This window comes from Poecilia formosa, unplaced genomic scaffold (assembly GCF_000485575.1).
Source record: "Poecilia formosa unplaced genomic scaffold, Poecilia_formosa-5.1.2 Scaffold643, whole genome shotgun sequence".
NCBI classification, from domain to species: domain Eukaryota; kingdom Metazoa; phylum Chordata; class Actinopteri; order Cyprinodontiformes; family Poeciliidae; genus Poecilia; species Poecilia formosa.
This window is the reverse complement of record NW_006800582.1, coordinates 61,414-76,906: the sequence shown is the minus strand read 5'-3', so window position 1 is coordinate 76,906 and position 15,493 is coordinate 61,414. Positions and strand designations below refer to the sequence as shown.

The following is a 15,493-nucleotide window of genomic DNA, read 5'->3' as shown; positions in this document are numbered from 1 at the left end:
TGGTGTGCCTCGGGATTTTTTCAATTAAAACAATGTACCTTGGCTGAAAAACACTGGTATAGACTACTAGGTCATCAAATCACTACGTTGCCTGTAGGAATTTTTAATGTCCAGCAGGTGTCAGTATTGAGTGACAGTATCAACACAGACTCGACACAGTTTTGATTTGTGTCGAAACGATACATGACACCTCATCTACCCATCACTACTAACTGTGGCTCAATGGACCAGGCTAATACCTGGACCCTGGATCTAGGTAACTGCTGAACTTTGACCTCTTAGATTAGGGTCAACAACACCTGCAGCTGCTTCTGACAGAACAAGAAGGCTCCACCCCGCCCCCTGGTGGCAGCTTGACCAACTGCAGACGTCAGTTTTATTATTGAACAGGAAAGTAAACCTGAACTTTAGTCATTTATCACAATAAAAATATATAGTAACATAAATGACTTCTCTTCTTCTGCACTTATTTCACATTGAAGTGAAATAAAATCAGAAAAGTCCTTGTTGACCCACAACAGGGGGCGCTGTAAACAGTTTAGTGCCTCAGACCGAAAAGTTGCAGATTTCATTCCTTCACATTATAAACATTTTATTTTATTAGTGGAGTGTTTGTTTTTGGTTTAAATTCATGGGAAGATTTCAAAATACATGAGAAATAATAAAACAAACTTCAACAAGATAACATGGAGAACATTTCATTTAAAAATCAGTGACAGAAAATGACAAATTAAACAGAACACAAAAAAGCAAAACATAAAAATGTAGTTTTATTTTAAGGTAAAATGAGCTTAAAGGAAATTTATTCTGACATGAAAGGAAGTTCATAAAGATAAACTGACAGAAAAAAAAGATATTTGGAGTTTAATAAATAATACATTTTTAATTTATTTTCTTTTTTCAATATTTTGAAAACTTACTTTTATTATTACAACCCAAAAATAATAAAATATAACGATAAGAAGGTGATTTTATCAAATAAATACATTTCATTTATTTTTATTTTACTTAAATACATTTTTATTTTACTTTCTAAAATAAAAATGTGTAAATAAATCAAATTAAGTTATTAAACAAATGAATACATTTTAAAAATGTGTATATCTCTATCTGGAAAAAAAAATCCAGCCTTTTATTTTGAAATGTTGAAAACCTGGAGACATTCTGAGATGGTTTCCTGATCCGGTTCAGAGGGACAGAACCACTTTGGCTCTCCATGTGAGAACGTTAACAAAACCGAATGAAACCGAAAACAGAACGAAACTGAACGATACGAAGCCAAGAAGAAGCAAAGAAATGAAGGATCAGAAAGTTGATCTTTAGTTTCTGCTCTTATTGTGAAGGGCCACAAAAAGTCACTTCTCAAAGTTCTGCTGATTTTCTTCTTCAGATAAAACCCTGAATCCAGAACCATCAGCTTTTCATCACAATGAGATGATGAGACTTCATGTGTTTCACCTAAAAACAAACTGAAAGAACGGTTTACGGTGTGACTTCTATGGTGCTGGAGAGCAGAACCGAACCGTTTTCAAGTCCAGAAGATGTTGGAGTGATGCTGTCTGGCATCTTAATTTGAAAGGTCATGACCTCAGTAGACAGGAAGTGGTAGCTGTCCATTTCAGGATCCTTTCTCTTTTCCTGAACACCTGCAGGACGGATAGAGGAAGAGGAAGATTAGAAAAGAGATCAGGAGAAGAATAGCCAGAAGACGGTTCCTTCATGGCCTCATCCGAAGAGACGACCGACTTCTGGGACAGGAAGTTCTACAAACAGGAAGTCCTTTAAACAGGAAGTTCTCTCTGAGAAACTCTGAATTTCATGATCATCTCCAGGTGACTCCTTCTTATGGAGATGAAATAAATCTCCGTTATTCTGTCCGTGTCGACTGCGGTCCAGAACGTTCTGGTCCAAACCTGCCGCTTCCGGATCTTAGAACCCCTGAAACCTGCAGAGCACCAGGAACTTCCTGTGTTCGACCCTGGACCGCACCTCCAGAACCAGGCCCGAACTTTCAGGACTATTGATGAAAACTAATCAGATCTGATCAATCAGATCCACAAGCAGGTCAAAAACCAGTCCTCCCAGTAAGACCAGCACACTGACCTGGAGAGGTCGTGACCTGGGTTCGGATCCCGCCTGCTGCAGCAGAAATCCATTTTTGTCACAAACTGGAATATTTGAGGAATTTCTCAGGGAAGTTGACAGAAATACAATAGAAATGTACTTTTTGTAATTTCGTGATAATAGTTGGAGTGAAACTGGAAAATCAAGTTTCACCTGAAGGGAACCAGGAAGTAAAAACTTTCTGATGGTTTTCCAGTCATGGATTCACAAGTAGCTTTTCTACATCCTTTTAATTAGATTTGGTGTATTTTTAAAATAATTAGAATATAAAAATATAGTGAAATATATTAATGTCGAAACATTAGTAAGAAATGTGTTAATTCTAAACAAGATGTTTATCTCTGGTGATTTATTGTAGCGTTAGTCTGATCCTGACCTTTTTTTTTTTGGCTCTAGTGGCCTTTATTTGACAGGAAAGTGGGTAATGAGAGAAGGTGGAAGACATGCAGCAAAGGTCGCAAAGGCCAGGAATCGAACCTGCGACAGCTGGACTAAGGCCTCCTGACCTTTGACCTGGCTGGGAAGCAACAGGCTAAACGTTTCGCTCTGCTGAGGCTTAAACTGCCTCACCTGTAGTTCGTTAGCATTAGCTCTGCTAATGAGCTAACCCTTTAGCCAGGTATTCGCACCTGGCGGCGTTTCAGCTTTAGTTAGACATCGATTCAGGCTGATTTTTGTCCCAATTCCAAACTGAAGGGAAATTAAAAGACAAACTCCAGAGTTTAGTGTTTGATTTATAAAACTTTACCAAAACAAATATTTACAAACTCACAAGCTGTGATACAAACCAACAACCGAGTGCAACCGCACAAACTGTCCCAACAGTTTGAGAAAAACAGGAAGTGGACATGGAACCCGGAGCTGCGACTGTTTCCGGTTCGCCAACACAAGAAAATATCCAGCAGGGGGCGCTCCAGGCTGTCAGCTCAGATCAAATCTGATTCAGAAAATCTACAATTTCCACCAAACACAGAAACTCTGCGTCATTCAGGTGAATTTATAATCTCATGGGATTTAATTTTTACACAGAAATAAAAACAACCCTGTAAACAACTCATACATCTCAGTTTCTTCAAATATAAAAACAAGAAGTGTTCAGTTTTTTCCCCTTCAGATGCTCATGATTCCCCCCCCCACCTACCCCCAACAAAAAAAGCTTTCAGGAAAAAATATAAAATGTTTCACTTTCAGCACAGATAAAATAAAACGTATCAATATTCACCTACAATTTACATTTTTATATATTCTTCATTTATCTCTTGCATTTCTATTGCTCAGGAATAACATTTATTACATCAATTTGATAATAAATTATGATTGCAAAAACAAGACAAAAAGAAAATATATTTTAATTACATTTTTGGCTTTTCAGCATTTTTTATTTGTGGACAAAAAATATAAAAAGATTTAATGGAAAATGTTTCATTACTTTGAATGATGTGAGATATTAATGTTGAAAGGATTTGAACAAGGAGCCAAACTCCATCCGGGTCTGATGAGGCTGCCCCCTGGTGGCCATGACCAGACACAGCGAGCAGAAATAAAGAAATAAAAGAAATGAAACTTTATCATTCATTTTGTTCTTCTTGGTCAAAACATATTTATAAATAATTTTTCTATTTCTTCAATCGTGTTAGGAGAAAATTACTATTTTGACGATTGGTGATTTTTTTTACTGAATGATCTTAAGATGAACGTTATGGAAAAACTTTTGAGATTCATATGAATTAATTCTGTTTTCTTCTGTCACCATCATCATCGTCACCGTCAGACCTCTGGGTCTCAGAGAGAAAACTGGTTCTGAATCGTCCTGGAGGTCCAAATACTTTAACACCTGAAACGCCTAGAAAGCATCTGCACAGCTGAAAAACTGAAGCTTCTGTTTGAAGATGAAGCTTCAGATTCAGGAAAAACAAAAAAAAAAAACGTAAAAATCCTCGTTATCCCACCAGAATCCCAATCAATATCATCAACACGAGGAAGAGTCCAGACCGCTCCTCTTCCCCTCACCCACCCAAACAGAAAGAAAACGGAAATCCAGCGAAATCTTCGCAGTTCTGCCGGGTTTTTGTCTCCAAATGGACCCGAGTGATCCGGGTGAGCCGAGGTCCGATTCCAACCAACCCGGAACACAGCGTTTAAATCCGACAAAAAGGTTTTAAAGGAATTTAACAAGAACCTTTCTGACTCGGGACCAAATGAAACAAGACTTTTGAACCTTAAAGCTCAAACTGATTGGATGGAGACATTTTAGCTGGTCCAACCAGAAAGCAGCTGTTTCTAGATCCTGATGTGGAAATTAAAGAACCTTTAAATCGGATTTAATGAAACATTTTCTCTGTAGTTCTGTCTTATAAAACCTCTGACTTCTGGATTATTTTATGGTTTTGAAAACTAAATATCTGATTGATTTAGTCTCTGTAGGTTTTATTTCTGTTCTACTCAATTTCCTCTGATTTTAGTTTAATGGACCAGAGGAGAAATCTGCTGTGAAATTTGAGGGTGTACTTTCTTTTTACTGAGACTGAACAATATTTCTGCTTTCTTTGTAAAAGGAAAACCCGGCGGTGACCAGTGGATGTGGGTGGGACTGAGATCAACTCCTGACTCCGCCCACATGAATTTGTGGAAATTTTGGTTTTCCACAAAATGATGAATATCCATCAGCAGAAACAATAGAACTCATTTTCAGACTTTTAGAGAGAATATTTCTCTGCATGTGCTGTTTGGACAGCGCCATCTTCTGGTGGTTTGGGTTATGACATGAAGGTTCTGGACCTGCTCAAGTTTTCAGGAACATATCAGGTCTTAATGGAGACAAAAATGAAACAATGACCCTTGACCCCGCCTACAGACAGGCCACGCCCCCTCCAACAACAAACATCACAGATTAGTTGAACAATTAAAAAATGCTCCAATCAATGAGCACATTCCCAGCGAGCAGCCAGACCGGACCGGGCTACACCAGGCCGGGATCAGAACCGCCACCCTATGGCTTCAGACAGAGGGAAAGGCAACATACAGTCCACAGGTGGCCCCGCCCCCACGCCGACCAACCAATCAGCAACTACCAAGCAGGACCCAATCAGTGTAAGGCGCTTCTTTCAGATAGCAAAGAGTTTTAAGGCAGAGAGAACAGCAGGGGGCGCTCCAGCTCCTTCCTGCTCAGCTTCTAGGAATTAGTCTGTGCTGTGGCGGCTGGGGAAGGAGCTCTGAGGAAGAGAGGGGGAGCAGAGGTTAGTAGGACAGGAAGAGGAGGAGACGCAGCAGGAGGAGCTCACTCATTGGTTAGTTGGAGCAGAGAGGAAAGGAGCACCAGGTGGCGCCAGAGACACAGAATCACTTCACCAGGACTGACTTTGGCAGAAACACCTCCATCTCGCCGCCTCTGCCCGCCCTCGGCGGCTCAATGGACGCAGAGGAAGAGGAGGGTTCGGGGCATGGGAGGCCGCCGGGCGCCTTGGGGAGGCTGTACATGTAGACGGCGCCGATGACGAGCCCCGCCCCCGCGGTGAACAGCAAGTCCACGTGGAAGCCAAACAGGTAGACGGACATCACCGTGGAAACGATGATGGAGAAGGAAGTGGCGAAGCCCTTCAGGATGTTGTCAGCGTACTTCACCACCACGGCCACCAGCAGCCCACCGAACGCCTGGTTGAAGATGACGCACCACACCATGCCGGTGTAGCCGAACAGGAAGCCGCGCTCGGCCACGGCGGCGCCGTCGTTCCACCACATTCCCAGCAGTCCAAGCGCCGTGCCGAAGATGCCCAGCTGCACGTTCCTCATCCACACCGACGCAGAGCTGCCCTTCAAGATCCGCTCAAAGTAAACGCCGGCGAAGCCAGACGACAGGCAGCTGATCACCACGGCAACCAGACCCACCATATAGTTCTGGTTGGAGGCGTCAGCCACCGCCGCCTCCTTCTTTCCCTCCTGCTGCACCTGCAATCAGACCACAGGCAGAGTCATCAATACATCCATCAATGGACAGATATATTGATCTACTGATGGATCTATCGATAGATCCATCAGTAGATCCACTAATAGATCAAATCGGGGTACGGGGTTCCCCAGGGGTCAATGTTAATGCCCGTTCTTTTAGCCTTGTATCTGTTGCCTCTGTGTTGTATCTTTAAAAGCAGTCTCTCCTTCTATAAATCTGCCTGCAACTACAAATGACAGCCAGTCTGCTGTACAGATGTTATAGGGTTGTCTGCAGGATGTACAGGCTCTTAGGTTTGCTCTTAGTCAAGCAAACTTGACTAAGAGCAAACTTTCTGTACCTAATTAAGAAAAATACTGAGTTCTATTTCGCATAGGCTTTGCCCTTTAAGGCTACCGCTAGTGGGCTTATCCCTCATGCGCAGCACTGAAAAAAAAAGCGTAGTCCACGCCCATCCAGTAGGTGGGCCCCACCCTGGATAAATAACGGCTAGACCGGACAAATGGACCCCTTTTTTCTTCAGCGTAGCGATATCAAGACTGTCTAAGAGCAAAGATGTTGTCCAACGGTTCCACCCATTTGTGCCCGTCTTGTCAGACAGGGTACATCATGTCCTTCGACGGGCACCGGATCTGCGAGGGATGCCGGGGCCCCCAGCACGCGGGCCTCACTCTAACGCCTCAGCCCTCTTGCTGCTCCTGTGCTCTCCTCCCGCTGGAGGTGAGAAGGCAGAGGCAAGCTATTTTCAAGGCTGGTGCTAGGCGGAGCCCTGGGCCCACCGAGTCCGGTTGCTGTTCATGTGGTGCTTACGCTGAACGGAAATCAAATGATTCTGCCAGCAGAGAGGAAGTTGGAGAGAGCAGCAGCGAAGTTGCCTTTCAGCTGGGAAGAACTGCGGTGGAATAGAGGCGGCTGAGCGGATGCTCAGTCAACCCCCGGGCTCCGTATGTCGGACTCAACCCCGCTCCCAGCAGTGGGCTCGCTCCTCCACAAGTTACCTAGCTTGATCAAGGAGGCGGCTAGCACTAAAGGGCTTTCTGTCCTCCAACCTCCCCTACCGTGTTCGAATGATCTGGCGGGACAGTTTGGCTCTGCCCAGAGTCGCCGCCCAGACTCCATCTGGCCTCAGTTCCTAGACATGATGACGAAATTAGCTGAGGCAGCGGCTGAAGCCACGAAGGTGAGGGCGCCTGTCTCCACCTATGCGCCCATCATCAGGGTGGAAGGATTCATTGCCGGACTGTTCCCTCTGTTCCAACTCTGGATCCGGGCCTCGCTGATGTGTTTGGGTCCAAGACGTCCAGATTATACCAGCGAAAGGGGCACTGATCGTGCCCCTTTCTAAGCACGATTAGTTGATTACCAGGTTCTCCGACCGGGCCTACCAGTGCGCCTATCAGACAACGAGCATGCCACGAATAATGCCACCTTGTTGTCATGCGGCATCTCTAAGAGGGTGGAGGAAGCTGCCTTGCTAGGGGAGCTTAAGAGCTCTCTCTGCAAAGAGGTTGACATCATACTCAACCTGTGCGCCACGTCAGCGATTTGTTCCTCATGAATCGCTTCCTGGCCCACTCTGATCCAGAGGACTGCCTGGCTCCGCCTGTCAGCGTCAATGTCCGAGAAGCTCCAGAAGGACCTGCTGGACGGCCCCATCACCTCTGAGTCTGTCTTCTGCCTGGTAGGGTCACAACCCGATACCTGCACCTCTGGCCACTGGAGGGACAGACGTGGCTACCGTCAACACCTGAGACACTCCACAGCTGCAGCAGTCTCTTCCTACTCTGCTCTTAGGAGACTCTTGCCATCCTCCTCCACCTCTTGGCAGTTCTTCTTGGTGCGACAGCCAGCAACCCAGCATCTTCCCAGCAGATGTCAGCCTGAGCCATCCTGGACTGGCCAGCCATGGAGCAGACAAGCTAGGAAATAACTAGCTGGAAGGAATGTGTGTGATAATGTGAAATGTTTTGAAATAAAACACAAACATCGCTGAGAGCAAAATTCCTGCAGGTTCCAGCTGTCAGATCAGCTGATCTCACAGCAGCTTCCTCGCACACACACAGCGAGCCGGTGGCCTCTAAGAAGGTGAGACAGAAGTTTTCTGTCTCAGTGGATAAGTCTGCCTCTTCTGAGCAGTCTGAATCCAGGAGCGCATTGTGTGAACAGTTAGAGCCTAGTGAGACTCCGGCTGCAGCTTCACACTCATCTCACCTCGTGAGTGTCGAAGGCTCCTCATTTGTCCGGCAGCGGACCATGCCAAAACGGCGTCTCAGACACCCTGACTCCCCTTCAGGAAGCGCATGGGTTTGTCCCCGCCCTGACATGAGCACGGTCATCTCAGGCCGCATGGAGGCAATAACCAGCCCTTTCTGTTCGAGCTCCCCTCTGACTTCTCCCCTCCCCAGAGACTCTCCGAGGCAGGGGACGGCGGTAGGGGCTCTGACTTGGCTATAGTTCCTGCGAACCACAGCACCTCACATGAATGCACGCCCGCTTTCAGAACATTATTCAGAGTGACGGCGCTGCATGTTCCCTGGACAGGTGGATGGATCAGCTAATCAGCAGGGGTTACATGATGCAATTTGGCGGCAGGCCTCCACTGTTCAGGGGGATCGTAGAGACGCTTCTACCATCTCCGGTGAAGAACGCCACTCTTATGTCAGAGCTGCAGGAACTNCTTGGTGCGACAGCCAGCAACCCAGCATCTTCCCAGCAGATGTCAGCCTGAGCCACCCTGGACTGGCCAGCCATGGAGCAGACAAGCTAGGAAATGACTATTAGTCCCTCAGAACATTATTCAGAGTGACGGCGCTGCATGTTCCCTGGACAGGTGGATGGATCAGCTAATCAGCAAGGGTTACATGATGCAGTTTGGCGGCAGGCCTTCACTGTTCAGGGGGATCGTAGAGACGCTTCTACCATCTCCGGTGAAGAACGCCGCTCTCATGTCAGAGCTGCAGGAACTTGTGGCGAAAGGTGTCATTTCCACGGTTCCCCAAGGAGAAGAAAATGTGGAGTTTTATTTCCGCTATTTTCTGGTCCCCAAAAACAGGAGGAGTGAGACTCTTTCTCGATCTGTTCCTGTTCAACAGCTTGATTGTGGAGAGGTCATTCCATATGCTGAGAATCAGACAGGTGCTGGAAACGTTCAACAGGACGACTGGTTCACCTCCATAGATTTAAAGGATGTATATTTCCACGTCTCCATCATCCTGAAACACTGGAAGTATCTGTGTTTCTCTTTCCAGGGGCCCAGTATCAGTACAAACGTCTGTCATTTGGTTATTCTCTCGCCCTGTGCACATTTTCCAAATGTGTGGAAACAGCGCTGCAGCCACTGCACATGGCAGGGATGAGAGTCCTCTTCTATCTGGACGACCTGCTTTTACTGGCTCAGTCCAAAGAGGAAGCTGCCATTCAGACCCAGAAGCAACTGAGGTAAGAGTTCGGTTTTTCCATCTCAGATTATCATTTATCTAGGAGTGGAGTTGAACTCGGCTACGATGAGAGCCCGATTAGCACAACCGAGAATCAATCCTCTGTCAGCACAGCTCCACCATGTCAGGCCTCGCAGCGTAGCGGCAGCTCTGTCAGTCACGCAGCTGCTGGGGATGACGTCAGGGGCTCACGTGTCTCCAGAGATGGTTCACTTGCCTATGCATAGATCCTCACCATGGGGACTGGAGTCTCCATCCCGAGCTAGTTGCTCAATCATGATCATGCGCCAGAAGAGGTGCATGATCTCTGTTCCTCCTTCAGTGGGAGCTGATCTGACCCACTGGGGGACTCACTGGTGGAGCCCCAGCATTCTGGCAGAGGGAGTTCCCCTCAGCAGACCCACGTCACACCTATTGGTGTTCACAGACGCATCCCTGTTGGGATGGGGAGGAACGTGTCTGTCTCAGGTGGGTGGAGCACAGTGGCCAGACAACATGACTCTTCATATAAACATGCTGGAGCTCCTCACGGTGCTGAAGGTGACTCAGCACTTTGCTCCTCTGCTGAAGGGTCAGCATATTATGATCCACATGGACAACAGAGTGGCAACAGCAGGCCCGGTGGCATTGGTGGGCATTTTCCATCCACACAGTCAGCCGAGCCTCCGCTGTTAAACTCGTCTGGAGCTGGGGCTGGTGTAACAGCCTACATAAATCCCCAGGGTGGCGTGCGTTCCACTCAGCTGTTAAACATCACCAGACAGCTGCTGTGCTTTTCAGGCATAAACCTGCTCTGGATCAGAGCGGTGTACATCCCCGGTGTCCTGAACAGAGGAGCGGACATCATGTCCAGGGGCGGTCCTCACCACAGGGACTGGAGTCTCCATCCCGAGCTGGCTGCTCAAATATGGAGCAGATTCGGCAGACCGGCAGTGGACCTGTTCACCATGTGGGAGAACGCGCAGTGCCAGCTGTGGTTCTCACCAAGTCCACGGGAGGACCCACCACTAGGAGTGGACGCCTTCGCTCACAGCCCATAGCCAAAAATGCTCCTTTATGCATTTCCCCCAGTTCCATTGATTTCACGGCTCCTGGACCGAGTTCAGGAGGAACAGCTGTCGGTAATCCTGGCACCCGAGTGCAAGAACGCGGCGTGGTTTCCCAGTCTGCAGCAGTTGATGTCAGGTCGACCGTGGAAGCTGCCATGGAGAGAGGATGTGCTCCTCCAGGCTGGCGGAGAGATCAGGAGCCACCCGGAAATAGGCCAACATCTCTGGGTCTGGCGGCTGAACGGGAGCACCTAGAGAGGCTCGGTCTCCCTCAGGATGTGGTGCGCACCATTCAGTGCCCACGAGCTGCTTCTTCTACAGCTTCATATGCTTCGAAATGGTCAGCCTTTCAGCACTGGTGTGTGGGAGAGAGGGTGGAGCCCATTTCATGTCCTTTAGGCTGCGTGCTGTCATTTCTCCAGCAGCTGATGGACAGAAACTTAGCTTTCAGCACCATTAAAACATGCTGCAGCTTTTTCCTCCTGCCATGAGGGTTTTTGGTGACAGAACAGTCTTCAACCACCCACTGATGAAGCGGTTTCTGAGAGGTGTACGCAGAAACAGACAGGTGTCATGCCCACTTGTTCCTCTGTGGGATTTAACACTGGTCCTGCATGCTCTGGTTGAAGCTCCATTCAAGTCTTTAGATCAGGCTCCTCTTAAGTTCCTTGTCTTTTAAATCTGCTCTGTTGTTGGCCCTTATGCAAGAGAGTGAGCAATTTTTCCTCTCTCTCTGTTGCTCCTTCTTGTCTCAGAATACAATGATGTTGAGAATATGATGGTGTTGGATGTGCCCTACATTTTCACATACCTCGTTTTTATTTCCACTCCATTAATGTTTCAGCTTCAGGACTCCAACGATAGCTGAGTTTAGTTTTTGGTTCAAACTCGAGGCTGAGCAGTTGCATTATGATTTCTTAAGATTATATTTTGCTGCATCCCAACCCTGCTTTACTCCTCAAAGCATCACAAGCTCGTTCAGATCAAGAACGATATCTTTGGAGGGTTCTTAGACCCCTCCTCATAACTCTGAGACAGAAGCTGCTTCTCATCTTCTCTGCCCCGTGCGCACGCTTTCTTGTTATGTGGCGCTCACGTCTGCACTGCGTCGCTCTCCGTGTCTGTTCATGCATTACAGAGATAACTCAGTGGGGTGTTCTCTGTCCGCCCAGCATCTTTCTGTGTGAGGCCATCTCACAGGCTTACACTTCTTCTGGATTGGATCCTCCAGAGAATCGGAGAGTCACTCCACCAGAGGGATTTCATCCTCCACAGCTCTGCGTGAAGGAATGTCTGTGGAGGACATTTGACGGCAGTTTCCTGGTCATCTCTGTTCTCATCTATTTGGGTTTACCTGTGTGATGTTTCCACGTTCTCTATGACCCATTCTGTTCACAGATTTCTGACAGAATAATTATTTTTGTTACGTTTACTCACAAAGCATTTGAGAACAACATGGTTGTCCAAAGTGTTGTATAATATAAGTTACCTGTTCTGTTCATCATTATACTGTTACAGTTCGTAACGTTCGTTGTTCCTGTTCACAGCAGCAGGTCTGTTTGTCTCAACCTTTCTGACCAGATGTTTTCTCCTCTCTGGTCTTCTGCTGTATGGGAGGCCGGGAGTGCGTAATTCCGCACTCTAGGCTGAGACTGTTTTTGTTATATGCGAGCAGATGCTTCATGGTGGTGGTCTGGATGGACCCAGTGAGGCATAGACTACATCCTGCTTCGCCTTTAGCACTAGCGATAGCCTTAAAGGGCGAAGTCTATGCGAAGTAGAACGTTGGTTACGTATTGTAACCCCAGATTCTATGAGTATATGTGCAGCCCTTTAAGCTGTGGGCTTCACTGGTTCCTGAATAGCTGAAGAAAAAGGCCGCTAGGGAGCCGTTTGTCCGATCTGACCATTATTTATACAGACCAGGGTGGGCTATCGCTATCGACCTCAGGCTTCTGGGTGGCTGTAGGGCTGCTCTACCCTCTGTCCCAAAAGACAGGCGGTAAAGCAGACAGAGCCTCTCTGTGGATCGTCTCCCTCTGGCTGCTAAACTCTCAGTCAGCTTAAAAATAAATAAATAAATAAATCCTTCAGCTGCAGCTGATCCAGAACGCTGCTGCTGGAGTTCTCACTAAAACCAGGGAGATAGAGACACCGCCCAGTTCTATATCACCCAGTTCTAACATTACATCACCCAGTTGTCCTACACTGGCTCAGTGTAGGACTGTAGCATTCAGCTTCTATGCGCCACATATCTGGAACAAACTCCCAGAAAACTGTAAAACAGCTGAAACCCTGAGCTCCTTTAAATGTAGACTAAAACTCAGCTGGTTGAAGAAGATTTTGAAACAATCGTGAAACATTGATCAATAATCTGATGTGTGATGTTCTCATGTTTCTATGACTTTGTAGTTTTGTGTTTTTATGATGTAAAGCTCTTTGAAATGCCTTGTTGCTGAAAGGTGCTATACAAATAAAATTTGATTGAGTTTGATTTAAGTTGGGACTAAAACTCATCTGTTCTCTCTGGTCTTCAACACCAGTGGAAGGATGGAAGAAAATTGCTGCAGCTAAAAAATTAAGTATTGTTTGGTTTTATTCATATTATTAGCTTTTAGTATCTTTGCCAATTTTATTTTTTTGTCTTATTTTTTACTGAACTTTTATTTTTATTTTCTATTTTATCATTTATCTACCTGTGATATTTCCCGTGAAGCGCTTTGGTCAGCTTTGGAAATGTGCTATAGAAATAAACTTTGACTTGACTTGAGACGGACTGAACCAGAACAAGCCTGAAAGAAAACCTGCAGAAGACCAAAGAACCGGAACCGTTCTCCGGATCAGTGGAGCCAGAACCGGGACGTACCTGGACGATGGCGACGCCGGCGAAGAGCAGCAGCAGGGAAACCCACTGGACTCTGGACAGAGACTTCCTGAGCATCAAGACGCTGAAGAGCGCCGTGGTGAGGATCTTCAGCTGGTAGGTCACCTGGAGGGGGAGGAGCCTGTTATGACCAGGTAAGACCTTTAAAATATCTGTGGCAGACCTTCCTGAAAACTCCGACCTGAAGGTTCAACAAGATCTTTGAAGAAAACTATTTGTAGAAACATATTAAAATGTACTAAAAGAAAAAAAAAACATTCATGTGGACGAGACTGACAGGAAGGAAGACGGTGAGACATGGAAGATTCCTCCTGATTGGGAAAATCTAATTCCAGACTTCCTGAGTATAAAGTTACCCTAGAAAAAACTGTTGTCAAGTTTATTCAGATTCAGATTTAAACTACTGGTGTTCCAGCTGCTATGAATCAAAGGCAGCTCTGAGCAAACAGGTTTATAGGAATGGTGTTCCAATCGATTGGCCACCGATCACTATTGGCCGATTTCCGTGAAAAAGCAGGTGATCAGTGTTCATCGATCACCTGCAGCTGATGCTAGGCAGCAGTGACCTCTGCTTTTCTTCACACCGCAAACGGCCGCAGTAAATCCTGCCATGTGGAACCTCTGCAGCGTCTGAGAGAACGACGCTGCAGAGATGGAAAAATGCCTCAGGGTGAAGAAAGCATCAAAATCAAATTTAATGTGATATGTAAATTATGAGTTGCAGAACGGTGAACTGGTGTCTACATTACTGCTTTGTCAGGACTTCCTGTCTTCACTCGTCAACAAATTCAAGGACCAAAGGGTAAAAAAACATTAGAAACTTTCTGTTCCCAACATCAGAGGGGCCGAAGGTTCTGCTAGCCGTCAGACGCCACCTGCAGAACCAGAACCAGGACCAGAGGACTAAAGTCTCAGATCAGAGAAACTCATCCACCCGGTTCTACATTCCTTCACTGAGACTTTAATCTGCTGCTAGTTTATAAATCACTGGACGGATCGAAGATTCTGGTTCTGACGCAGAGCAGAACCAGAACCAAACATGGACAGCCAGTATTCAGCTTCTATGCTCCACAGATCTGGAACAAACTTTCATCCATCTTCTTCCTTTTATCCAGGGTTGGGTTGCGGGGTTAGCAGCTTCAGAAGGGAGGCCCAGACTTCCCTCTCCCAGCCACTTCTTCCAGCTCCTCCAGGGGAATCCCAAAGCGTTCCCAGGCCAGCCGAGAGACAGTCCGGGGCCCCGGGGCCTCCTCCTGGTGGGACCTGAACTCCTCACCAGGGAGGCGTCCAGGAGGCATCCTGACCAGATGCCAGAGCCTCAACTGGCTCCTCTTGACATGGAGGAGCAGCGGCTCTACTCTGAGTCCCTCCCGGATGACCGAGCTTCTCACCCTATCTCTAAGGAAGAGCCCAGACACCCTGCGGAGGAAACCCATTTCTTGTATCCGGGACCCCGTTCTTTCGGTCATGACTCAAAGCTCATGACCATAGATGAGGGTGGGAACGTAGATCGACCGGTAAATCGAGAACTTCGCTTTTTGACTCAGCTCTCCCTTCACCATGACAGACCGATACAGCGCCCGCTTCATGGCAGACTCTGCACCAATCTCCATGGCCTCTCCAAACTCCTCCCATGCCTGAGTTTTTGCCTCAGCGACCACCCGAGCCGCATGCCACTTCACCTGCCGGTACCCATCAGCTGCTTCTGGAGTCCCACAGGCCAAAAAGGCCTGATAGGACTCCTTCTTCAGCTTGACAGCATCCCTCACCAAAGGTGTCCACCAACGGTTTCGAGGGTTGCCGCCTCGACAGACACTGACAACCTTCCGGCCACAGCCCAGATAAGCAGCCTCAACAATGGAGGCCCCTGGGGTGGATGAGATCCGCTCGGAGTTCCTTAAGGCTGTGGATGTTGTAGGGTTGTGTTGGCTCACACGACTCTGCAATATCGCAGGGACATCGGGGGCAGTTCCCCTGGATTGGCAGACTGGGGTGGTGGTCCCCCTGTTCAAAAAGGGGGACCGGAGGGTGTGCTCCAATTACAGGGGGGTCA

General features: G+C 47.1%; 1 protein-coding gene across 4 annotated transcripts in view; it reads right to left on the bottom strand.

The window, feature by feature from the left end:
* Nucleotides 1-1,083: 1,083 nt before the first annotated feature.
* slc35a2 (solute carrier family 35 member 2) overlaps nucleotides 1,084-15,493 on the bottom strand; it is a 27,386-nt gene continuing 12,976 nt past the window's right edge. Inside the window, exons 4-7 of one of the 4 annotated variants that reach the window (XR_001660289.1) lie at nucleotides 13,423-13,545; nucleotides 5,483-6,069; nucleotides 2,695-2,814; nucleotides 1,084-1,646 (exon numbers count right to left, since the gene is read on the bottom strand). Coding sequence is in view for 2 of the 4 variants with exons in the window: in XM_007541936.2 (XP_007541998.1) it covers nucleotides 5,297-5,336; nucleotides 5,483-6,069; nucleotides 13,423-13,545 (750 nt within the window). In the remaining 2 variants the exon portion in view is untranslated. Of the gene's footprint in view, nucleotides 1,647-2,446; nucleotides 2,501-2,630; nucleotides 2,815-2,845; nucleotides 5,337-5,482; nucleotides 6,070-13,422; nucleotides 13,546-15,493 lie in introns of those variants that run through there. The other 3 variants (XR_001660288.1, XM_007541937.2, XM_007541936.2) reach the window with 3 other exon arrangements.